At 43.3% G+C, this 27,500-nt stretch overlaps 3 protein-coding genes across 11 annotated transcripts in view; 2 read left to right on the forward strand and 1 right to left on the reverse strand.

Moving 5' to 3' along the window:
* Nucleotides 1–1,931: 1,931 nt before the first annotated feature.
* Nucleotides 1,932–6,915, forward strand: LOC124023378 (fibronectin-binding protein A-like; the record flags this gene model as incomplete). Its single annotated transcript, XM_046337912.1, has 4 exons — nt 1,932–2,120; nt 2,392–2,502; nt 6,663–6,698; nt 6,813–6,915. Coding segments are annotated over 4 exons (439 nt in total), but the record flags the coding sequence as incomplete, so codon positions are not given.
* Nucleotides 6,916–7,573: 658 nt separating this feature from the next.
* Nucleotides 7,574–15,838, forward strand: LOC124023375 (sciellin-like). 3 transcript variants are annotated; one of them, XM_046337902.1, is made up of 5 exons: nt 7,574–7,709; nt 8,951–9,064; nt 13,450–13,555; nt 15,207–15,309; nt 15,470–15,838. In XM_046337902.1, exons 1-5 carry the CDS (start codon nt 7,681–7,683, stop codon nt 15,484–15,486), a joined length of 369 nt encoding a protein of 122 aa, XP_046193858.1. In that variant the 5' UTR covers nt 7,574–7,680; the 3' UTR covers nt 15,487–15,838. The 3 variants fall into 3 exon arrangements, with proteins under 3 accessions (XP_046193858.1, XP_046193859.1, XP_046193860.1); XM_046337903.1 differs by having other exon boundaries at nt 8,951–9,019; XM_046337904.1 differs by lacking the exon at nt 8,951–9,064.
* Nucleotides 15,839–22,654: 6,816 nt separating this feature from the next.
* The window catches only part of tgfbrap1 (transforming growth factor, beta receptor associated protein 1), an 18,554-nt gene continuing 13,708 nt past the window's right edge, over nt 22,655–27,500 (reverse strand). For all 7 annotated transcript variants that reach the window (XM_046337906.1, XM_046337909.1, XM_046337911.1 and 4 more), the window contains exons 11-12: nt 23,616–24,064; nt 22,655–23,304 (exon numbers count right to left, since the gene is read on the reverse strand). In XM_046337906.1, the coding sequence (XP_046193862.1) occupies nt 23,113–23,304; nt 23,616–24,064 (641 nt within the window). In that variant the 3' untranslated portion in view covers nt 22,655–23,112. The remainder of the gene's footprint in view (nt 23,305–23,615; nt 24,065–27,500) is intronic.

The following is a 27,500-nucleotide window of genomic DNA, read 5'->3' on the forward strand; positions in this document are numbered from 1 at the left end:
AGCAACACTATTAAGCCTGACAACACTATTAAGCCATGACAACACTATTAAGCCATAGCTATTAAACACAATTGACAACATTATTAAGCGATAACAACACTTTTAAGCCATAACAACACTATTAAGCCATAGCAACACTATTAAGCCATAGCAACACTATTAAGCCATAACAACACTATTAAGCCCTGACAACACTATTAAGCCCTGACAACACTATTAAGCCCTGACAACACTATTAAGCCCTGACAACACTATTAAGCCATAACAACACTATTAAGACATAGCAACACTATCAAGCCATAACAACACTATTAAGCCTGACAACTATTAAGCCATAGCAACACTATTAAGCCATAGCAACACTATTAAGCCATAGCAACACTATTAAGCCCTGACAACACTATTAAGCCATAACAACACTAGTAAGCCCTAGCAACACTATTAAGCCATAACAACACTAGTAAGCCATAGCAACACTATTAAGCCATAGCAACACTATTAAGCTCTGACAACACTATTAAGCCCTGACAACACTATTAAGCCATAGCAACACTATTAAGCCCTAACAACACTATTAAGCCATAGCAACACTAGTAAGCCCTAACAACACTATTAAGCCCTGACAACACTATTAAGCCCTAGCAACACTATTAAGCCATAACAACACTAGTAAGCCATAGCAACACTATTAAGCCATAACACTATTAAGCCCTAACAACACTATTAAGCCATACCAACACTATTAAACCACAACAACACTATTAAGCCATAACAACACTATTAACCCCTGACAGCACTATTAACCCATGACACTATTAAGCCATAGCAACACTATTAAGCCCTAACAACACTATTAAGCCCTAACAACACTATTAAGCCCTAACAACACTATTAAGCCATAACGACACTATTAAGCCCTAACGACACTATTAAGCCCTGACGACACTATTAAGCCCTAACAACACTATTAAGCCCCAACAACACTATTAAGCCGTAACAACACTATTAAGCCATAACAACACTATTAAGCCCTAACAACACTATTAAGCCATAGCAACACTATTAAGCCATAACAACACTATTAAGCCATAGCAACACTATTAAGCCCTAACAACACTATTAAGCCATAGCAACACTATTAAGCCATAACAACACTATTAAGCCCTAACAACACTATTAAGCCATAACGACACTATTAAGCCCTAACGACACTATTAAGCCCTGACGACACTATTAAGCCCTAACAACACTATTAAGCCCCAACAACACTATTAAGCCGTAACAACACTATTAAGCCATAACAACACTATTAAGCCATAGCAACACTATTAAGCCATAACAACACTATTAAGCCATAGCAACGCTATTAAGCCCTAACAACACTATTAAGCCATAGCAACACTATTAAGCCATAACAACACTATTAAGCCATAACAACACTATTAAGCCATAACAACACTATTAAGCCCTGACAACACTATTAAGCCATAACAACACTATTAAGCCATAACAACACTATTAAGCCATAACAACACTATTAAGCCCTGACAACACTATTAAGCCATAACAACACTATTAAGCCGTAACAACACTATTAAGCCCTGACAACACTATTAAGCCCTGACAACACTATTAAGCCATAGCAATACTATTAAGCCACAGTGAAACAAAGTCTGCTGTTCTCAACCATTTAAGTTTGTGATTGTTCAATCATAACTTAGGCTCTGTGTGTTGAACATTATTGCGTAATCAAACATACCATCTAGCACGCCATTCTTAACCACATCAGGAAGCGTTCGTCATAAAACAGATACCTCCACATGCAGGTATGTCCTCAGGACAGGTCATTGGAATGTTGAAACGTAGCAGGTGACCCAGGTTGTGAGTGTTCATCACACCGATATCTCTGTTACATTTCATGTTTCTTCTAGCACAGACTGGAACATCCTCGCCTTGCTTTCTGCGATGTCTGTTTTCAGTCAGAAGTCGAAGCCTGTCAGAAGAAGTCAGGAGATGAGTGCCAGTCAGAACAACGTTGACAGCAGCAGGAAGAAGACCAGTCTGCTGAAAGACAACAGCTGGATCAGAAGCAGCATGGAGGAGGAGGAGGAGCAAGTGGAGTCAGGACACACACACACACACAGGGAGCAGTACTGAAAGACAACAGCTGGATCAGACGCAGCACACACACACACACACACACACACACACACACACACACACACACACTCACTGTGTGGAGAGGTTCTGAGCTGTCTCAAATCTACTGACACTGTCACCATAGTAAGAAGTTTACCAATGTCAAACATCTAAATGATTTGACAATATCAAATTTGGTAAAATTCTCTCTCTAACATCCATCTCCCTCTGTCTGTTTAATGCTAACCACAGCCTGCAGTCGGAGGTGGGCCAGCCCATCCCTGCCAGACCGTCCCTGCCAGCCCATCCCTGCCAGCCCGTCCCTGCCAGCCCCAGCACCCCAGTCAACCATCTGACCAAGAGGTACATTTGCATTGTTTTTATCTTAGCAGCGTTCCTGCCTAGAAGGCCAGCATCTCGGAGTCGCCTCTTCATTGTTGACGTTGAGACTGGTGTTTTGCGGGTACTATTTAATGAAGCTGCCAATTGAGGACTTGTGAGGTGTCCGTTCGTCAAACTTGACCCTCTAATGTACTTGTCCTCTTGCTCAGTTGGGAGTGGGAGGCCCCGGTGCACAACGCCAGTTTGCATCTTTCTTTGAAGGGAGAGGTACACAGCATTGTACGCGATCTTCAGTTCCTTGGCAATTTCTCGCATTGAATAGCCTTCATTTCTCAGAAGAAAGTTATTTGTTTTTAGCCATTTTGAGCCTGTAATCGAACCCACAAATGCTGACGCTCCAGATACTCAACTAATTTCAAGGTCAGTTTTATTGCATCTTTAATCAGGACAACAGTTTTCAGCTGTGCTAACATAATTGCAAAAGGGTTTTCTAATGATCAATTAGCCTTTTAAAATTATAAACTTGGATGAGCTAACACAACGTGACCTTGGAACACAGGAGTTGTCACGGCTTCCGCTGGCGTCGGATCCTCTCCGATGTACGGACGGCGCTCGACGTCGGGTCCTCTCCTATGTACGGGCGGCGCTCGGTGTCGGGTAGTCATAGTGTTTTCTCTAACTAGATATCTACTATCTGGTAGTCACAGTGTTTTCTCTAACGCTCTATCTGGTAGTCACAGTGTTTTCTTTAACTAGATATCTACTATGTCACAGGGATATCTACTATCTGCTAGTCACAGTGTTTAACTAGATATCTACTATCTGGTAGTCACAGTGTTTAACTAGATATCTACTATCTGGTAGTCACAGTGTTTTCTTTAACTAGATATCTACTATCTGGTAGTCACAGTGTTTAGCTAGATATCTACTATCTGCTAGTCACAGTGTTTAACTAGATATCTACTATCTGGTAGTCACAGTGTTTAACTAGATATCTACTATCTGGTAGTCACAGTGTTTAACTAGATATCGGCTATCTGGTAGTCACAGTGTTTAACTAGATATCTACTATCTGTAGTCACAGTGTTTAACTAGATATCGCTATCTGGTAGTCACAGTGTTTAACTAGATATCTCCTATCTGGTAGTCACAGTGTTTAACTAGATATCTACTATCTGCGTAGTCACAGTGTTTAACTAGATATCTACTATCTGGTAGTCAGTGTTTAACTAGATATCTACTATCTGGTAGTCACAGTGTTTTCTTTAACTAGATATCTACTATCTGGTAGTCACAGTGTTTAACTAGATATCTACTATCTGGTAGTCACAGTGTTTAACTAGATATCTACTATCTGGTAGTCACAGTGTTTTCTTTAACTAGATATCTACTATCTGGTAGTCACAGTGTTTAACTAGATATCTACTATCTGGTAGTCACAGTGTTTAACTAGATATCTACTATCTGGTAGTCACAGTGTTTTCTCTAACTAGATATCTACTATCTGGTAGTCACAGTGTTTAACTAGATATCTACTATCTGGTAGTCACAGTGTTTAACTAGATATCTACTATCTGGTAGTCACAGTGTTTTCTTTAACTAGATATCTACTATCTGGTAGTCACAGTGTTTTCTTTAACTAGATATCTACTATCTGGTAGTCACAGTGTTTTCTTTAACTAGATATCTACTATCTGGTAGTCACAGTGTTTAACTAATAATACTATCTGGTAGTCACAGTGTTTAACTAGATATATACTATCTGGTAGTCACAGTGTTTAACTAGATATCTACTATCTGGTAGTCACAGTGTTTAACTAGATATATACTATCTGGTAGTCACAGTGTTTAACTAGATATATACTATCTGGTAGTCACAGTGTTTAACTAGATATCTACTATCTGGTAGTCACAGTCTTTTCTTTAACTAGATATCTACTATCTGGTAGTCACAGTGTTTAACTAGATATCTACTATCTGGTAGTCACAGTGTTTTCTCTAACTAGATATCTACTATCTGGTAGTCACAGTGTTTAACTAGATATCTACTATCTGGTAGTCACAGTGTTTAACTAGATATCTACTATCTGGTAGTCACAGTGTTTAACTAGATATCTACTATCTGGTAGTCACAGTGTTTAACTAGATATCTACTATCTGCTAGTCACAGTGTTTAACTAGATATCTACTATCTGGTAGTCACAGTGTTTAACTAGATATCTACTATCTGGTAGTCACAGTGTTTAACTAGATATCTACTATCTGGTAGTCACAGTGTTTAACTAGATATCTACTATCTGGTAGTCACAGTGTTTAACTAGATATCTACTATCTGGTAGTCACAGTGTTTAACTAGATATCTACTATCTGGTAGTCACAGTGTTTTCTCTAACTAGATATCTACTATCTGGTAGTCACAGTGTTTAACTAGATATCTACTATCTGGTAGTCACAGTGTTTAACTAGATATCTACTATCTGGTAGTCACAGTGTTTAACTAGATATCTACTATCTGGTAGTCACAGTGTTTAACTAGATATCTACTATCTGGTAGTCACAGTGTTTTCTCTAACTAGATATCTACTATCTGGTAGTCACAGTGTTTAACTAGATATCTACTATCTGGTAGTCACAGTGTTTAACTAGATATCTACTATCTGGTAGTCACAGTGTTTAACTAGATATCTACTATCTGGTAGTCACAGTGTTTAACTAGATATCTACTATCTGGTAGTCACAGTGTTTTTCTAACTAGATATCTACTATCTGGTAGTCACAGTGTTTAACTAGATATCTACTATCTGGTAGTCACAGTGTTTAACTAGATATCTACTATCTGGTAGTCACAGTGTTTAACTAGATATCTACTATCTGGTAGTCACAGTGTTTAACTAGATATCTACTATCTGGTAGTCACAGTGTTTAACTAGATATCTACTATCTGGTAGTCACAGTGTTTAACTAGATATCTACTATCTGGTAGTCACAGTGTTTTCTCTAACTAGATATCTACTATCTGGTAGTCACAGTGTTTAACTAGATATCTACTATCTGGTAGTCACAGTGTTTAACTAGATATCTACTATCTGGTAGTCACAGTGTTTAACTAGATATCTACTATCTGGTAGTCACAGTGTTTAACTAGATATCTACTATCTGGTAGTCACAGTGTTTAACTAGATATCTACTATCTGGTAGTCACAGTGTTTAACTAGATATCTACTATCTGGTAGTCACAGTGTTTTCTTTAACTAGATATCTACTATCTGGTAGTCACAGTGTTTTCTTTAACTAGATATCTACTATCTGGTAGTCACAGTGTTTAACTAGATATCTACTATCTGGTAGTCACAGTGTTTAACTAGATATCTACTATCTGGTAGTCACAGTGTTTAACTAGATATCTACTATCTGGTAGTCACAGTGTTTAACTAGATATCTACTATCTGGTAGTCACAGTGTTTAACTAGATATCTACTATCTGGTAGTCACAGTGTTTAACTAGATATCTACTATCTGGTAGTCACAGTGTTTAACTAGATATCTACTATCTGGTAGTCACAGTGTTTAACTAGATATCTACTATCTGGTAGTCACAGTGTTTAACTAGATATCTACTATCTGGTAGTCACAGTGTTTAACTAGATATCTACTATCTGGTAGTCACAGTGTTTAACTAGATATCTACTATCTGGTAGTCACAGTGTTTAACTAGATATCTACTATCTGGTAGTCACAGTGTTTAACTAGATATCTACTATCTGGTAGTCACAGTGTTTAACTAGATATCTACTATCTGGTAGTCACAGTGTTTAACTAGATATCTACTATCTGGTAGTCACAGTGTTTAACTAGATATCTACTATCTGGTAGTCACAGTGTTTAACTAGATATCTACTATCTGGTAGTCACAGTGTTTAACTAGATATCTACTATCTGGTAGTCACAGTGTTTAACTAGATATCTACTATCTGGTAGTCACAGTGTTTAACTAGATATCTATCTGGTAGTCACAGTGTTTAACTAGATATCTACTATCTGGTAGTCACAGTGTTTAACTAGATATCTACTATCTGGTAGTCACAGTGTTTAACTAGATATCTACTATCTGGTAGTCAGTGTTTTCCTTAAACTGATTTTTGTGTTTGTATGTGTTTTTCGTTTGTTTCGTTTTACCTCAGCCCTCCACTTCCTCCGAAGACCAAGACTGTTTTAAGGTAAAAAGGTCAAAATTCGAACTCAGGGGACTAAAATTGTACCAAACTCAGAAAAAAAGTGTCAGACCCTCCTAATAGTGTACTCAACCGTGACGGTCTTCGCTCTCCTCCCAGCACCACCTCAAAGAGCATGAACGATCCCAAGACAGCCATGAGTCCTGGGAGCACCTCTCCAAAGTCCCTAAACTCCCCAAAGTCCCTAAACTCCCCCACGTAAGTCAGACACATAGAACAAGTGACTTTACATGAGTTTAAAGTTTGATTGTGTTTGTGAGCTTTTATTTAATGCTGTATTACAGTAACTGACCAAAACTCTTGTTTTATTTCCGTGTGGTTTTGTAGGATCTCATCGCTGAAGAGCCCATCCATTTCATCGCTGAAGAGCCCATCCATGTCCCTCTTTACTGCAAAGGTCTTTTCCTCCCCCAAAAAACTATTCTACTCCCCACTAAGCCCTCCAGAGGTACTCCCCTACGCCATTACCCACATCACTGATGAAGAGCCCCCGGCAGTCCCAACAACTCCACCACCTCCAACAACTCTACCACCACCACTTCCTCCTCCAACAACAACTCTACCACCACCACCACCACCTCCAACAACAACTCTACCACCACCACCTTCTCCAACAACTCTACCACCACCACCTTCTCCAACAACTCTACCACCACCACCACCACCTCCAACAACTCTACCACCACCACCACCTCCAACAACTCCACCACCTTCTCCAACAACTCTACCACCACCACCTTCTCCAACAACTCTACCACCACCACCTTCTCCAACAACTCCACCACCACCACCACCACCTCCAACAACTCTACCACCACCACCACCTCCAACAACTCCACCACCACCACCACCTCCAACAACTCCACCACCACCTCCAACAACTCCACCACCACCTCCAACAACTCCACCACCACCTCCAACAACTCCACCACCACCTCCAACAACTCCACCACCACCACCACCTCCAATGTCCCAAGTTGTAATCAGTGAGATCAGGTACTTCTGACATAATGAACATTGATGATTGGCAGTATGCATTCAAAGTCATGACAACAATGAACAGTTATGTTATTGTGTTACTGTTTCCTTTGTTATGTTCTTACTTTTTAACTCTGCACTGTGATTATTATTTGACCCTGCTGGTCATCTATGAACGTTTGAACATCTTGAAGAACGATCTGGACTTAATGGCCATGTACTCTCATCTCCACCCAGCACAGCTGGAATTTTCTAAATGTATGATATGTTACGAATTTCAATTTGTTGTGGCTAACGTTGGCTAGGTGGCTAACATTGGCTAGGTGGCTAACGTTGGCTAGGTGGCTAACATTGGCTAGGTGGCTAAAGCTAATGTTAGCTAGGTGGATAACATTAGCTAGGCTAGGGGTTAGAGTTAAGATTAGGAGTTAAATTAAAGGTAGTTGCAATGTTGCTAATTGGCTAAAATGCTAAAGTTGTCCATGATGAGATTCGAACACGCAACATTTGGGGTTTTGCCTTAATAACCTTCTGTCTTATGTTTTTTATTTTATTTATTTAACTAGGCAAGTCAGTTAAGAACAAATTCTTATTTTCAATGATGGCCTAGGAACAGTGGGTTAACTGCCTGTTCAGGGGCAGAACGACAGATTTGTACCTTGTCAGCTCAGGGATTTGAACTTCCGGTTACTAGTCCAACGCTCTAACCACTAGGCTACCCTGCCGTAACCATACCCAAGGTAACATATCATACGGATTAGAGCCCTGGAATTATTTTTACTATGTTACGTCTAGTCTATGAGACCAGGCTGTCACAAGGGGAAGATTTGTTTTGGAATTCTCTAAATATTTCCAAAACGATTCATTTCCATGTTGGCTCTATGCCAGGAAATGTTGTTCTCCGGATTTCAAACTGAATATATAATGAATTCTAAAATAATAATGAATATATAATGAAATCTAAAATAATAATGAATATATAATGAATTCTAAAATACTAATGAATATATAATGAATTCTAAAATAATAATGAATATTTGATGAATTCTAAAATAATAATGAAGATTAACTAAAAAAGTGTTTAATGTATCTTCTTGCCCTTTATGACTTTAAATAACTTTTATCTCCAAACTGTGATTCCGATAAAATGTGTCCGGAGATTTGGTCAACTGTCAGAGATGTCTAAAATCCTAAATGAATCAGGACTGAGCAGGGTCAGCGACACCATAACGACTCTTCTTCATTCTCTCCTCTCTCAGTTTAGAGACCAGACTCCCTGACCCGCCCTCTCTGACTCCAACTCAGACTCTACTCTCCATACCGAACAGGTCAGTCCTGACTCCAACCCGGACTCTCCTCTCCATACCTAACAGGTCAGTCCTGACTCCAAACCAGACTCTCCATACCGAACAGGTCAGTCCTGACTCCAAACCAGACTCTCCTCTAGTCCATACCTAACAGGTCAGTCCTGACTCCAACCCAGACTCTCCATACCGAACAGGTCAGTCCTGACTCCAAACCAGACTCTCCATACCGAACAGGTCAGTCCTGACTCCAACCCAGACTCTCCTCTAGTCCATACCTAACAGGTCAGTCCTGACTCCAACCCAGACTCTCCATACCGAACAGGTCAGTCCTGACTCCAAACCAGACTCTCCTCTAGTCCATACCTAACAGGTCAGTCCTGTCTCCAAACCAGACTCTCCTCTAGTCCATACCGAACAGGTCAGTCCTGACTCCAACCCAGACTCTCCTCTAGTCCATACCTAACAGGTCAGTCCTGACTCCAACCCAGACTCTACTCTCCATACCTAACAGGTCAGTCCTGACTCCAACCCAGACTCTCCTCTCCATACCTAACAGGTCAGTCCTGACTCCAACCCAGACTCTCCTCTCTAGTCCATACCTAACAGGTCAGTCCTGACTCCAACCCAGACTCTCCTCTCCATACCTAACAGGTCAGTCCTGACTCCAACCCAGACTCTCCTCTCTAGTCCATACCTAACAGGTCAGTCCTGACTCCAACCCAGACTCTCCTCTCCATACCTAACAGGTCAGTCCTGACTCCAACCCAGACTCTCCTCTCTAGTCCATACCTAACAGGTCAGTCCTGACTCCAACCCAGACTCTCCTCTCCATACCTAACAGGTCAGTCCTGACTCCAACCCAGACTCTCCTCTCTAGTCCATACCTAACAGGTCAGTCCTGACTCCAAACCAGACTCTCCTCTCTAGTCCATACCTAACAGGTCAGTCCTGACTCCAACCCAGACTCTCCTCTCTAGTCCATACCTAACAGGTCAGTCCTGACTCCAACCCAGACTCTCCTCTAGTCCATACCTAACAGGTCAGTCCTGACTCCAACCCAGACTCTCCTCTCCATACCTAACAGGTCAGTCCTGACTCCAACCCAGACTCTCCTCTCCATACCTAACAGGTCAGTCCTGACTCCAACCCAGACTCTCCTCTCTAGTCCATACCTAACAGGTCAGTCCTGACTCCAACCCAGACTCTCCTCTCTAGTCCATACCTAACAGGTCAGTCCTGACTCCAACCCAGACTCTCCTCTCCAGACCTAACAGGTCAGTCCTGACTCCAACCCAGACTCTCCTCTAGTCCATACCTAACAGGTCAGTCCTGACTCCAACCCAGACTCTCCTCTCTAGTCCATACCTAACAGGTCAGTCCTGACTCCAACCCAGACTCTCCTCTCCATACCTAACAGGTCAGTCCTGACTCCAACCCAGACTCTCCTCTCCATACCTAACAGGTCAGTCCTGACTCCAACCCAGACTCTCCTCTCCATACCTAACAGGTCAGTCCTGACTCCAAACCAGACTCTCCTCTCCAGACCTAACAGGTCAGTCCTGACTCCAACCCAGACTCTCCTCTCCATACCTAACAGGTCAGTCCTGACTCCAACCCAGACTCTCCTCTCTAGTCCATACCTAACAGGTCAGTCCTGACTCCAACCCAGACTCTCCTCTCTAGTCCATACCTAACAGGTCAGTCCTGACTCCAACCCAGACTCTCCTCTCTAGTCCATACCCAACAGGTCAGTCCTGACTCCAAACCAGACTCTCCTCTAGTCCATACCTAACAGGTCAGTCCTGACTCCAACCCAGACTCTCCTCTCTAGTCCATACCTAACAGGTCAGTCCTGACTCCAACCCAGACTCTCTCTCTAGTCCATACCTAACAGGTCAGTCCTGACTCCAACCCAGACTCTCCTCTCTAGTCCATACCTAACAGGTCAGTCCTGACTCCAAACCAGACTCTCCTCTCTAGTCCATACCTAACAGGTCAGTCCTGACTCCAAACCAGACTCTCCTCTCCTCTCCAGACCTAACAGGTCAGTCCTGACTCCAACCCAGACTCTCCTCTCTAGTCCATACCTAACAGGTCAGTCCTGACTCCAAACCAGACTCTCCTCTCTAGTCCATACCTAACAGGTCAGTCCTGACTCCAACCCAGACTCTCCTCTAGTCCATACCTAACAGGTCAGTCCTGACTCCAACCCAGACTCTCCTCTAGTCCATACCTAACAGGTCAGTCCTGACTCCAACCCAGACTCTCCTCTCCATACCTAACAGGTCAGTCCTGACTCCAAACCAGACTCTCCTCTCCTCTCCAGACCTAACAGGTCAGTCCTGACTCCAAACCAGACTCTCCTCTCCACTCCAGACCTAACAGGTCAGTCCTGACTCCAACCCAGACTCTCCTCTCTAGTCCATACCTAACAGGTCAGTCCTGACTCCAACCCAGACTCTCCTCTCTAGTCCATACCTAACAGGTCAGTCCTGACTCCAACCCAGACTCTCCTCTAGTCCATACCTAACAGGTCAGTCCTGACTCCAACCCAGACTCTCCTCTCTAGTCCATACCTAACAGGTCAGTCCTGACTCCAACCCAGACTCTCCTCTCTAGTCCATACCTAACAGGTCAGTCCTGACTCCAACCCAGACTCTCCTCTAGTCCATACCTAACAGGTCAGTCCTGACTCCAACCCAGACTCTCCTCTCTAGTCCATACCTAACAGGTCAGTCCTGACTCCAAACCAGACTCTCCTCTAGTCCATACCTAACAGGTCAGTCCTGACTCCAACCCAGACTCTCTCCTCTAGTCCATACCTAACAGGTCAGTCCTGACTCCAACCCAGACTCTCCTCTCTAGTCCATACCTAACAGGTCAGTCCTGACTCCAACCCAGACTCTCCTCTAGTCCATACCTAACAGGTCAGTCCTGACTCCAACCCAGACTCTCCTCTAGTCCATACCCAACAGGTCAGTCCTGACTCCAACCCAGACTCTCCTCTAGTCCATACCTAACAGGTCAGTCCTGACTCCAACCCAGACTCTCCTCTAGTCCATACCCAACAGGTCAGTCCTGACTCCAACCCAGACTCTCCCTCTAGTCCATACCTAACAGGTCAGTCCTGACTCCAACCCAGACTCTCCTCTAGTCCATACCTAACAGGTCAGTCCTGACTCCAACCCAGACTCTCTCTCTAGTCCATACCCTAACAGGTCAGTCCTGACTCCAACCCAGACTCTCCTCTAGTCCATACCTAACAGGTCAGTCCTGACTCCAACCCAGACTCTCCTCTAGTCCATACCCAACAGGTCAGTCCTGACTCCAACCCAGACTCTCCTCTAGTCCATACCCAACAGGTCAGTCCTGACTCCAACCCAGACTCTCCTCTAGTCCATACCTAACAGGTCAGTCCTGACTCCAACCCAGACTCTCCTCTAGTCCATACCTAACAGGTCAGTCCTGACTCCAAACCAGACTCTCCTCTAGTCCATACCTAACAGGTCAGTCCTGACTCCAACCCAGACTCTCCTCTAGTCCATACCTAACAGGTCAGTCCTGACTCCAACCCAGACTCTCCTCTAGTCCATACCTAACAGGTCAGTCCTGACTCCAACCCAGACTCTCCTCTAGTCCATACCTAACAGGTCAGTCCTGACTCCAACCCAGACTCTCCTCTAGTCCATACCTAACAGGTCAGTCCTGACTCCAACCCAGACTCTCCTCTAGTCCATACCTAACAGGTCAGTCCTGACTCCAACCCAGACTCTCCTCTAGTCCATACCTAACAGGTCAGTCCTGACTCCAACCCAGACTCTCTCTCTAGTCCATACCCAACAGGTCAGTCCTGACTCCAACCCAGACTCTCCTCTAGTCCATACCCAACAGGTCAGTCCTGACTCCAACCCAGACTCTCCTCTAGTCCATACCCAACAGGTAACAGGTGCAGTCCTGACTCCAACCCAGACTCTCCTCTAGTCCATACCCAACAGGTCAGTCCTGACTCCAACCCAGACTCTCCTCTAGTCCATACCTAACAGGTCAGTCCTGACTCCAACCCAGACTCTCCTCTAGTCCATACCTAACAGGTCAGTCCTGACTCCAACCCAGACTCTCCTCTAGTCCATACCTAACAGGTCAGTCCTGACTCCAACCCAGACTCTCCTCTAGTCCATACCTAACAGGTCAGTCCTGACTCCAACCCAGACTCTCCTCTAGTCCATACCTAACAGGTCAGTCATGTGTTTTGTGTTCATGTAGCAAATACATTTTCTGTCTGAACAGTCAAAATAAATGTTAAAACAGATTATAACGTGTAAATGAACACGGTATCAGGCCCGTGTTTGTCTTATCGTCCTTGAACATCACAGATACTGACTCTGCACTCAGAAAAGCCGTCACTATGTGTTCTCTCTATCTCCAACTCACTACTGCCCTCTGCTGTACAGGAGTGTGACCAAGGGCCTGTGTTCGTACTGCTGTAAACCGATGGTGGCTGGAGCCAACATGATCCTGGAGGATCTACAGATCTACAGCCACTCATCCTGCTTCAAGGTAAAGAAACACACCCGTCTATTCAACATATATCTATGTGTGTCCCAATTGTCTCTCCTAAGCTCTTTAAAAACTGCACTGCTTCAGACCAGGCCCAATGGATCCTATAGGCTCTGGTCAAAAGTAGTGCACTATATAGGGAATAGTGTGGCATTTTCACACACCTACAGTATGTCTATCTATTCAACACACATCTACAGTACGTCTACACGTCTATCTATTCAACACACATCTACAGTACGTCTACACGTCTATCTATTCAACACACATCTACAGAACGTCTACACGTCTATCTATTCAACACACATCTACAGTACGTCTACACGTCTATCTATTCAACACACATCTACAGTACACGTCTATCTATTCAACACACATCTACAGAACGCCTTCACGTCTATCTATTCAACACACATCTACAGTACGTCTACACGTCTATCTATTCAACACACATCTACAGAACGTCTACACGTCTATCTATTCAACACACATCTACAGAACGTCTACACGTCTATCTATTCAACACACATCTACAGTACGTCTACACATCTATCTATTCAACACACATCTACAGAACGTCTACACGTCTATCTATTCAACACACATCTACAGTACGTCTACACATCTATCTATTCAACACACATCTACAGGACGTCTATCTATTCAACACACATCTACAGTACGTCTACACATCTATCTATTCAACACACATCTACAGTACATCTACACATCTATCATGTCTATCTATTCAACACACATCTACAGTACGTCTACACATCTATCTATTCAACACACATCTACAGTACATCTACACATCTATCATGTCTATCTATTCAACACACATCTACACGTCTATCTATTCAACACACATCTATAGAACGTCTACACGTCTATCTATTTAACACACATCTACAGTACGTCTACACGTCTATCTATTTTACACACATCTACAGGACGTCTATCTATTCAACACACATCTACAGTACGTCTACACGTCTATCTATTTAACACACATCTACAGAACGTCTATCTATTCAACACACATCTACAGTACGTCTACACGTCTATCTATTCCACACACGTCTATCTATTCAACACACATCTACAGAACGTCTATCTATTCAACACACATCTACAGTACGTCTACATGTCTATCTATTCAACACACATCTACAGAACGTCTACACATCTATCTATTCAACACACATCTACAGAACGTCTACACGTCTATCTATTCAACACACATCTACACGTCTATCTATTCAACACACATCTACACGTCTATCTATTCAACACACATCTACACGTCTATCTATTCAACACACATCTACACGTCTATCTATTTAACACACATCTACACGTCTATCTATTTAACACACATCTACACGTCTATCTATTTAACACACATCTACAGGAAGTCACACATCTTCCACATAGTTGTGCTGTAGTGATAACTGGATATGTCCTCTAGATGTGTATCATGTGTGCAGGCAGGCAGGCAGGCAGGCAGGCAGGCAGGCAGGCAGGCAGGCAGGCAGTCAGTCAGTCAGTCAGTCAATCAGTCAGGCAGTCAGTCATGTGATTCTAATAATCTGTCTCTGAACCCATACTGTATGTAACAGTCTCCCTCCCCCCCTCCTCTCCTCGACAGTGTGAGGTGTGCCATTGTCCTCTAGGAGACCTCCATGTAGGAGACAGTATGTGGCTCCACAGAGGGACAGTGCACTGTGAAGGCTGCTTCAGCACAGCCAGAGGTGTGTGTGGTGTGTGTGTGTGTGTGTGTGTGTGTGTGTGTGTGTGTGTGTGTGTGTGTGTGTGTGTGTGTGTGTGTGTGTGTGTGTGTGTGTGTGTCCACAAATCCATCATGCTATGCTGGTTTGGCTCTAATCCAGTCCTGTACGGGTTTCTTTACAGAGAAGTATCTCCTCTAGGGAAGGATGACAGAACGCTCACGTCTCCACGGTAACACAGACAGAACACAGAGACTCCGCTTCAGAAGTCGGAAAAGGACACATGGCTTTTACATGGGTGGATCTGGCGGTTGACGCAACAGTAAATGACATTTTATAATGTAATCTGGATCTATAATCTTCACGACATCTCTTGCAAATGATTGTCACATATAGAATCAGATTCAATGCCCTGGTTGGATTCTTCATGTACTTCTCTATGTATCTATTTTCACGTAATATGTACTTCTCTATGTATCTATTTTCACGTAATATGTACTTCTCTATGTATCTATTTTCACGTAATATGTACTTCTCTATGTATCTATTTTCACGTAATATGTACTTCTCTATGTATCTATTTTCACGTAATATGTACTTCTCTATGTATCTATTTTCACGTAATATGTACTTCTCTATGTATCTATTTTCACGTCATATGTATTCTCTATGTATCTATTTTCACGTAATATGTACTTCTCTATGTATCTATTTTCACGTAATATGTACAGGCTATGTATCTATTTTCACGTAATATGTACAGGCTATGTATCTATTTTCACGTAATATGTACTTCGCTATGTATCTATTTTCACGTAATATGTACTTCTCTATGTATCTATTTTCACGTAATATGTACTTCTCTATGTATCTATTTTCACGTAATATGTACTTCTCTATGTATCTATTTTCACGTAATATGTACTTCTCTATGTATCTATTTTCACGTAATATGTACTTCTCTATGTATCTATTTTTACGTAATATGTACTTCTCTATGTATCTATTTTTACGTAATATGTACTTCTCTATGTATCTATTTTTACGTAATATGTACTTCTCTATGTATCTATTTTTACGTAATATGTACTTCTCTATGTATCTATTTTCACGTAATATGTACTTCTCTATGTATCTATTTTTACGTAATATGTACTTCTCTATGTATCTATTTTTACGTAATATGTACTTCTCTATGTATCTATTTTTACGTAATATGTACTTCTCTATGTATCTATTTTCATGTAATATGTACTTCTCTATGTATCTATTTTCATGTAATATGTACTTCTCTATGTATCCATTTTTACGTAATATGTACTTCTCTATGTATCTATTTTCACGTAATATGTACTTCTCTATGTATCTATTTTCACGTAATATGTACTTCTCTATGTATCTATTTTCACGTAATATGTACTTCTCTATGTATCTATTTTCACGTAATATGTACTTCTCTATGTATCTATTTTCAGTAATATTCTATGTATCTATTTTCACGTAATATGTACTTCTCTATGTATCTATTTTGACGTAATATGTACTTCTCTATGTATCTATTTTCACGTAATATGTACTTCGCTATGTATCTATTTTGACGTAATATGTACTTCGCTATGTATCTATTTTCACGTAATATGTACTTCGGAAAAGGACTATGTATCTATTTTCACGTAATATGTACTTCTCTATGTCACATATAGAATCATGCCCTGTTGTATCTATTTTCACGTAATATGTACTTCTCTATGTATCTATTTTCACGTAATATGTACTTCTCTATGTATCTATTTTCACGTAATATGTACTTCTCTATGTATCTATTTTTACGTAATATGTACTTCTCTATGTATCTATTTTTACGTAATATGTACTTCTCTATGTATCTATTTTTACGTAATATGTACTTCTCTATGTATCTATTTTACGTAATATGTACTTCTCTATGTATCTATTTTCATGTAATATGTACTTCTCTATGTATCTATTTTCATGTAATATGTACTTCTCTATGTATCTATTTTCATGTAATATGTACTTCTCTATGTATCTATTTTCATGTAATATGTACTTCTCTATGTATCTATTTTCATGTAATATGACGATTTGTTCAATCACATTACAATATAACCACCAACTGATGTCAGCATGTAGTCATGTTTATTCACATGTTGTACATTCCATCTACATTGATTTACAAAGCAACAAACTACTATATATACAGTATATACACATACCAGTATCTATATATTTATAAAATACATCAGGAGAGAGACAGAGGGAGAGAGCTAGAGAGATAGCCAGAGAGAGAGAGAGCCAGAGGGAGAGAGCTAGAGAGATAGCCAGAGAGAGATAGAGAGCCAGAGAGGGAGAGAGCTAGAGAGCCAGAGAGGGAGAGAGAGAGAGCTAGAGAGGGGAGAGAGCCAGAGAGGGAGAGAGCTAGAGAGCTAGAGGGAGAGAGAGAGCCAGAGAGGAGAGAGCCAGAGAGGGAGAGAGCCAGAGAGGGAGAGAGCCAGAGAGGGAGAGAGCCAGAGAGGGAGAGAGCCAGAGAGGGAGAGAGCCAGAGAGAGGGAGAGAGCTAGAGAGGGAGAGAGCCAGAGAGGGAGAGAGCTAGAGAGCCAGAGAGGGAGAGAGCTAGAGAGCCAGAGAGCCAGAGAGGGAGAGAGCTAGAGACCCAGAGAGGGAAAGAGCTAGAGGGAGATAGAGAGCCAGAGAGCCAGAGAGGGAGAGAGCCAGAGAGCCAGAGAGATAGAGAGAGATAGGGAGCCAGAGAGAGCCAGAGAGGGAGAGAGCCAGAGGTTTGTTTAAGGTCATGTTTAGACACATGATGTGTTATTGGTGCCAGGGTTGAAGGCAGAAGACAGTAAGTACTTGTTTGTGCAGAGTAAACCACTGCATCCCAAATGGCACCCTATTCCCTTTATAGTGCACTTCTTTAGACCAGGGCAAATGGCACCCTATTCCCTATATAGTGCACTACTTTAGACCATGGCAAATGACACCCTATTCCCTATATAGTGCACTACTTTAGACCTGAGCCCATGTGTATAGCGTCGACAGCCCAGGCACTAACAGAAGGAAACCTGGAACCAAAGTTAAAGATGTTATTCAACATGTAACAATTTTAATTTAAAAAATGTTAATCTTGAAATCAGGACGTCACTGAAATGATCTGAGAAGTGATGGAAAAGATGGGTCCATTTTGAACATCCATCCAGAGATGACCATACAGAAGGATGGATGGTCCTGAAGCTGTGTGAAATGGAACCCCGTTCCAGAGATGACCATACAGAAGGATGGATGGTCCTGAAGCTGTGTGAAATGGAACCCAGTTCCAGAAATGACCATACAGAAGGATGGATGGTCCTGAAGCTGTGTGAAATGGCACCCTATTCCCTATATAGTGCACTACTTTAGACCAGACCCATTATGTGCTCTGGTCCAAAGTAGTGCACTACATACTAAATAGGGTGCCAGATAGTGTTAAAGGTGTTGTCCACTGACATCATCTCCTCCAAAACGTGCCACTCTTGGGGGGGGGGGCGGAGTTATTGTAATTAATGTGTCCAATCGTTACACCTGACCTAGTTATCCTGGCCAATCACTGTGCATGGAACCAGCCACTGGAATAGTCAGCCCTGCCCACAAATATGCTCCTGGCTTTGTAAACACAAGAATGATTCTTTTTTATTTTTGTTTCCCCCAAATATCAGGGGAACAATACCTTAGAGGTTTAACAAAACCTAGAAGATTATGCTCAGTCCGGTATTCTACACTTCCCTCTTTCAATGATTTAAAAACAAACATCATTTAGATCTTCAATCGAGTAACGGGGACAGTGATTCATTCCTTTATCAAATAACAGAACATTAAGTGCATAATCGGTGCAGGTGCCAATAGGGAGTCAAACCAGTAGTGGAGTATGGAGGGAATAGAGCCAGACAGCAACACCTTCATCTACAACATGTAGAGTCATATCGGTTTCCAGTCACATGGCAGCAGTTACGGTGTGATCAGTTACGCTGTGATCAGTTACGGTGTGATCAGGACGGGTGTGATCAGTTACGCTGTGATCAGTTACGCTGTGATCAGTTATGGTGTGATCAGTTACGCTGTGATCAGTTACGCTGTGATCAGTTATGGTGTGATCAGTTACGCTGTGATCAGTTACGGTGTGATCAGTTACGCTGTGATCAGTTACGCTGTGATCAGTTATGGTGTCATCCCAAACGGCCAGAGGTCCTAGTCAAATGTAGTGTATTATATAGGGAATAGCGTGCATCCCAAACGGCCAGAGGTCCTGGTCAAATGTAGTGTATTATATAGGGAATAGCGTGCATCCCAAACGGCCAGAGGTCCTAGTCAAATGTAGTGTATTATATAGGGAATAGCGTGCATCCCAAACGGCCAGAGGTCCTGGTCAAATGTAGTGTATTATATAGGGAATAGGGTGCCACCTGAGAAACAGACAGACACAACACCCTGCACCAACAGAGAAGAAGAACAGAGAAGGAAGTGTGTGTGTGTGTGTGTGTGTGTGTGTAAAAGAGGAGTTTCACTTAGTCTGTGCTCATCAAATGGTCTATTGCAAAATCCATCAAAAAGTTTGACATTTCACACATTTTAAAAAGTCAAAATAGTTTCACAGACAAATCAGTTTGCTATAAACCTTGCAAGCAGGGTGAGAACAAAACAACTGAAGCCTTTAAACAGACAGACTGACTGCATTGCAATGCGTTTTCCCTTTTCCTGTTCCCAAAACGCCCATCTGGTTGTAACGCGTCGGCACAAAAAACAAATGAGATTTTACCGGCTGATTTGCATAATTGAAGGATTCCCTGTAAATCCATGTGTTTAATACAAAGGCTGATTTCTTGCTTTGTTCGACCCACAATCATGTTGTTTACTGATCGACATGAACTGGGACAGGACCTTAGAGATGGAGAGAGATCAGTACTTGGAAATAACACTATTTGCATGGACTTTGCCACGGAGCGCTTCCACCATTTTAAAGTAGTCAACTGGACAGGGATTCCTATGAGTTGGGAGCGATCGGTCAATGATCAGAGAGCATTGTCTTCTTCAAATTGGTCCTCTTAGTTTTGTAAATGGCTTTAAGCTGTATCAAAGCCTTGTAGTGGCCACAACAAATGAATGACAAGATTTGGTTCAAGACCCCGGGCAATGCAGGTGGAGGTAAATCACTAATATTAGCGATACACTTTCTCAAACATAAAAAAAAGAAAGAAAATGTACTACTTTAAAATGGTGATAGCCTCAATGGTGCTGCTCATGCTGTCACTGATGTCATAATGGGACAGATACAAAGCCGAGAACTCTATAAATAGGACATAGCTTAGCCTGAGTGCCAGTCTGTTTGGGTCACCATGACAACTCCTTGTCACTCATAGTCATGCCAAAAATAATTGGCTTGACTAATAGCAATGAAGTTGGCATGAGCACGAACAGATCTGGGATCAGGTTAAACGTTTGCTTTGGTTAGCAAAACATTAGCCAATTCTTCTGTTCAGTGTTTTAGCATTTCACATCCCATAGAGCTGGGTCATGTTCATCAGGGAACACCGAAGCAAAATGTTTCGCAGTGGAAAAGGAAAACAAGTTTGTTTTTCGAGATGGCTCAGCTTGTCCCAATCACGTTTACTTCAGTTTGGTGCCTAATGAATACGGCCCTGGTCAGAGCTGAAACCAGCTAGAATCAGGTTAGCTGGATGTTTCAACCCCACCTTGGTTAGCAAAGTGAAAAACCATTGTTTTATTTTGTTGCTTGAAGGCAGAGAGACAGTTCTTAAGTAGTGTGGACACAATGTTCGGGTAGGGGAGCAGGTTGGAGGGGTGAGAGAGAGTGTGTGCAACACAGCAGAACATTTAGCAACAATTAGGAACGCTCCTGGCTGTGAACACAGCCTCACTGGGGAATCATCGTCTTCAAGTTCAGTCTCAGATACCAGCAGCAGAGAGGAGCCACTGTAGTGAAGGAGGAGATGCCTAACTGTTCTGCAGTAAGACCCTCCCCAGGGATAGACTCAAGCTCATTTCAGGTTTGGACCAGGACATAACAGAGGAGGGGTTCAGCACTAGACCAGGACAGACATAACAGAGGAGGGGTTCAGCACTGGACCAGGACAGACATAACAGAGGAGGGGTTCAGCACTGGACCAGGACATAACAGAGGAGGGGTTCAGCACTGGACCAGGACATAACAGAGGAGGGTTCAGCACTGGACCAGGACATAACAGAGGAGGGGTTCAGCACTGGACCAGGACATAACAGAGGAGGGGTTCAGCACTGGACCAGGACATAACAGAGGAGGGGTTCAGCACTGGACCAGGACATAACAGAGGAGGGGTTCAGCACTGGACCAGGACATAACAGAGGAGGGGTTCAGCACTGGACCAGGACATAACAGAGGAGGGGTTCAGCACTAGACCAGGACATAACAGAGGAGGGGTTCAGCACTAGACCAGGACATAACAGAGGAGGGGTTCAGCACTAGACCAGGACATAACAGAGGAGGGGTTCAGCACTAGACCAGGACATAACAGAGGAGGGGTTCAGCACTGGACCAGGACATAACAGAGGAGGGGTTCAGCACTGGACCAGGACATAACAGAGGAGGGGTTCAGCACTGGACCAGGACATAACAGAGGAGGGGTTCAGCACTGGACCAGGACATAACAGAGGAGGGGTTCAGCACTGGACCAGGACATAACAGAGGAGGGGTTCAGCACTGGACCAGGACATAACAGAGGAGGGGTTCAGCACTGGACCAGGACATAACAGAGGAGGGGTTCAGCACTGGACCAGGACATAACAGAGGAGGGGTTCAGCACTAGACCAGGACATAACAGAGGAGGGGTTCAGCACTGGACCAGGACATAACAGAGGAGGGGTTCAGCACTGGACCAGGACATAACAGAGGAGGGGTTCAGCACTGGACCAGGACATAACAGAGGAGGGGTTCAGCACTGGACCAGGACATAACAGAGGAGGGGTTCAGCACTGGACCAGGACATAACAGAGGAGGGGTTCAGCACTGGACCAGGACATAACAGAGGAGGGGTTCAGCACTGGACCAGGACATAACAGAGGAGGGGTTCAGCACTGGACCAGGACATAACAGAGGAGGGGTTCAGCACTGGACCAGGACATAACAGAGGAGGGGTTCAGCACTGGACCAGGACATAACAGAGGAGGGGTTCAGCACTGGACCAGGACATAACAGAGGAGGGGTTCAGCACTGGACCAGGACATAACAGAGGGGTTCAGCACTAGACCAGGACATAACAGAGGAGGGGTTCAGCACTGGACCAGGACATAACAGAGGAGGGGTTCAGCACTGGACCAGGACATAACAGAGGAGGGGATTAGCACTAGACAGGACATAACAGAGGACTAGGACAGACATAACAGAGGACCAGGACAGACTGTAGGTTTCACTTCAATGTTAGAGTCATTATGGATGTGGAGTTTAGTTCTTGTTGTAGAACTTCATTCACAACTCAGTCGGTCATCAGTCTCCCTGTTGTTTATGCATGGTGGCACTGGAATAAATACCTTCCTTCACACACACACACAGTAGAGAAGTGTGGTCAGCTCTGTGTTTCTGAGTATGCTCCAGGGCTACTCCCACTACGCTGGACCACGGTAGCCATGGTAACCTCTGTGCTTTTATCCCCCATAGTCATCATCTGATGTGACCCCCCACCCCCACCCAGACACAACCAATCACAGCCCGGGCTGCTGCTAGGCTCCTCCCATCACACTGGCTCTGGGCGAGGCGTGGGTGGTGACGGTGGTCAAGGGGCTTCATGTGTGGTTGTTGCTATTGGCTAGTTGTCTCCTGGTGGGCGAGTCCCGTACCACCCTCTGGGCGGCACAGTGTGTGTGTACAGGCACGCCTCCTGGAAGACACACACAGTCCGGCTCGCTGAAGGTGTTGTGGCACAGAACACACCCCTTCTTCTGTGATACCAGGACTGGGCTCCTCCTCTGCTTCAACTGATGACACGACAACAAGGCCACAGTTACATCTCACCTTCATCACGACTCAGCAGAACGTAGGAGCAATTACAAAAGGTTTAAAATCAGGAGAGCTTTGTCCTAAACACATAATGCAGAGTTGTGTGTGTGTGTGTGTGTGTTGTTGAGAATGGGTAGATATTAATGCACTGTTGGAGCTAGAAACACAAGCATTTCGCTACACTCGCAATAACATCTGCTGAACACGTGTATGTGACCCCAAAAAAAATGTGATTTGATTTTGTGTGTGTGTGTGTGTGTGTGTGTGTGTCGCGTCGTTCCAATCTCACCCTGTCGTGCTGCAGCTGTAGGTTCTCTGACCTCGCCAGCCCCAGTGCAACCTGGGAGGTGCGGCAGGCGTGCATACTCCCCCGCAGGGCGCGTCCGAGGAACGGGCGAAGCAGCTGCAGGGACCAGCCTTCAGGAAGCAGGTCCAGTACGCGCACAGCGTCGAACACCTCCCCGTGCCGGTTTAACAGGTCCACCGCTGCCATCTCCAGCTCCCCGGTGACCGTACTACTGGGAAGGTCCCGGTCCAGATAGACCCCCAGGAGGAGGTGGAAGAGGCTCTGCTGGTAGGCCGGGTCCCGCGAGGCGGAACCCCACACGCAGTAGGCCTCCGCAGCTGGGAAGTCTTTGAGCTGGTGCACCAGGATGTGTAACGCCTTATCGTGCTCCTCTAGTTTCCCGTGGAGCGTGGCTCTCTCCAGAAACAACTGGTCACATTCCTGGATCTTACCTGAGGGAGGGAGGGGGAGACAGAGCCATAGGTTATAGCAGGTTATAACCACGTCGTCGTGGATAAAACCAGGGTTATAACCACGTCGTCGTGGATAAAACCAGGGTTATAACCACATCGTCGTGGATAAAACCAGGGTTATAGCAGGTTATAACCACGTCATCGTGGATAAAACCAGTGTTATAACCACGTCATCGTGTATAAAACCAGTGTTATAACCACGTCATCGTGGATAAAACCAGGGTTATAACCACGTCATCGTGGATAAAACCAGGGTTATAGCAGGTTATAACCACGTCATGGATAAAACCAGGGTTATAGTAGGTTATAACCACGTCATCGTGGATAAAACCAGGGTTATAGTAGGTTATAACCACGTCATCGTGGATAAAACCAGGGTTATAGTAGGTTATAACCATGTCATGGATAAAACCAGGGTTATAGTAGGTTATAACCATGTCATGGATAAAACCAGGGTTATAGTAGGTTATAACCATGTCATGGATAAAACCAGGGTTATAGTAGGTTATAACCACGTCATCGTGGATAAAACCAGGGTTATAGTAGGTTATAACCACGTCGTGGATAAAACCAGGGTTATAGTAGGCTATAACCACGTCATGGATAAACCAGGGTTATAGTAGGTTATAACCATGTCATGGATAAAACCAGGGTTATAGTAGGTTATAACCATGTCATGGATAAAACCAGGGTTATAGTAGGTTATAACCATGTCATGGATAAAACCAGGGTTATAGTAGGTTATAACCATGTCATGGATAAAACCAGGGTTATAGTAGGTTATAACCATGTCATGGATAAAACCAGGGTTATAGTAGGTTATAACCATGTCATGGATAAAACCAGGGTTATAGTAGGTTATAACCATGTCATGGATAAAACCAGGGTTATAGTAGGTTATAACCATGTCATGGATAAAACCAGGGTTATAGTAGGTTATAACCATGTCATGGATAAAACCAGGGTTATAGTAGGTTATAACCACGTCATCATGGATAAAACCAGGGTTATAACCACATCATGGATAAAACCAGGGTTATAACCATGTCATGGATAAAACCAGGGTTATAGCAGGTTATAACCACGTCATCGTGGATAAAACCAGGGTTATAGCAGGTTATAACCACGTCATCGTGGATAAAAACCAGGGTTATAGCAGGTTATAACCACGTCATCGTGGATAAAAACCAGGGTTATAGCAGGTTATAACCACGTCATCGTGGATAAAACCAGGGATATATCAGGTTATAACCACGTCATCGTGGATAAAACCAGGGATATATCAGGTTATAACCACGTCATCGTGGATAAAACCAGGGATATATCAGGTTATAACCACGTCATCGTGGATAAAACCAGGGATATATCAGGTTATAACCACGTCATCGTGGATAAAACCAGGGATATATCAGGTTATAACCACGTCATCGTGGATAAAAACCAGGGTTATAGCAGGTTATAACCACGTCATCGTGGATAAAAACCAGGGTTATAGCAGGTTATAGCCACGTCATGGATACAACCAGGGTTTTAGCAGGTTATAACCACGTCATGGATACAACCAGGGTTTTAGCAGGTTATAACCACGTCATGGATAAAACCAGGGTTATAGCAGGTTATAACCACGTCATGGATAAAACCAGGGTTATAGCAGGTTATAACCACGTCATGGATAAAACCGGGGTTATAGCAGGTTATAACCACGTCATGGATAAAACCGGGGTTTTAGCAGGTTATAACCACGTCATCGTGGATACAACCGGGGTTATAGCAGGTTATAACCACGTCATGGATAAAACCGGGGTTATAGCAGGTTATAACCACGTCATGGATACAACCGGGGTTTTAGCAGGTTATAACCACGTCATGGATACAACCAGGGTTTTAGCAGGTTATAACCACGTCATGGATACAACCAGGGTTTTAGCAGGTTATAACCACGTCATGGATACAACCAGGGTTTTAGCAGGTTATAACCACGGCATGGATAAAACCAGGGTTATAGCAGGTTATAACCACGTCATGGATAAAACCAGGGTTATAGCAGGTTATAACCACGTCATGGATAAAACCAGGGTTATAGCAGGTTATAACCACGTCATGGATAAAACCAGGGTTATAAGCAGGTTATAACCACGTCATGGATAAAACCAGGGTTATAAGCAGGTTATAACCACGTCATGGATACAACCAGGGTTATAGCAGGTTATAACCACGTCATGGATACAACCAGGGTTATAGCAGGTTATAACCACGTCATGGATACAACCAGGGTTATAGCAGGGTTGGATACAACCAGGTTATAACCACGTCATGGATACAACCAGGGTTATAGCAGGTTATAACCACGTCATGGTTACAACCAGGGTTATAGCAGGTTATAACCACGTCATGGATACAACCAGGGTTATAGCAGGTTATAACCACGTCATTGTGAATAAAACCAGGGTTATAGCAGGTTATAACCACATCATGGATACAACCAGGGTTTTAACCACGTCATCGTGAATAAAACCAGGGTTATAGCAGGTTATAACCACGTCATGGATACAACCAGGGTTATAGCAGGTTATAACCACGTCATGGATACAACCAGGGTTATAGCAGGTTATAACCACGTCATGATACAACCAGGGTTATAGCAGGTTATAACCACGTCATGATACAACCAGGGTTATAGCAGGTTATAACCACGTCATGGATACAACCAGGGTTATAGCAGGTTATAACCACGTCATGGATACAACCAGGGTTATAGCAGGTTATAACCACGTCATGGATAAAACCAGGGTTATAAGCAGGTTATAACCACGTCATGGATACAACCAGGGTTATAGCAGGTTATAACCACGTCATGGATACAACCAGGGTTATAGCAGGTTATAACCACGTCATGGATACAACCAGGGTTATAGCAGGTTATAACCACGTCATGGATACAACCAGGGTTATAGCAGGTTATAACCACGTCATGGATACAACCAGGGTTATAGCAGGTTATAACCACGTCATGGATACAACCAGGGTTATAGCAGGTTATAGCCACATCATGGATACAACCAGGGTTATAACAGGTTATAACCATGTCATGGATACAACCAGGGTTATAACAGGTTATAACCATGTCATGGATACAACCAGGGTTATAGCAGGTTATAACCATGTCATGGATACAACCAGGGTTATAGCAGGTTATAACCATGTCATGGATACAACCAGGGTTATAGCAGGTTATAACCATGTCATGGATACAACCAGGGTTATAGCAGGTTATAACCACGTCATCTTGAATAAAACCAGGGTTATAGCAGGTTATAACCACATCATGGATACAACCAGGGTTATAACCACGTCATCGTGAATAAAACCAGGGTTATAGCAGGTTATAACCATGTCATGGATACAACCAGGTTTA

Source organism: Oncorhynchus gorbuscha, unplaced genomic scaffold (assembly GCF_021184085.1).
Source record: "Oncorhynchus gorbuscha isolate QuinsamMale2020 ecotype Even-year unplaced genomic scaffold, OgorEven_v1.0 Un_scaffold_1618, whole genome shotgun sequence".
Lineage (NCBI taxonomy): Eukaryota > Metazoa > Chordata > Actinopteri > Salmoniformes > Salmonidae > Oncorhynchus > Oncorhynchus gorbuscha.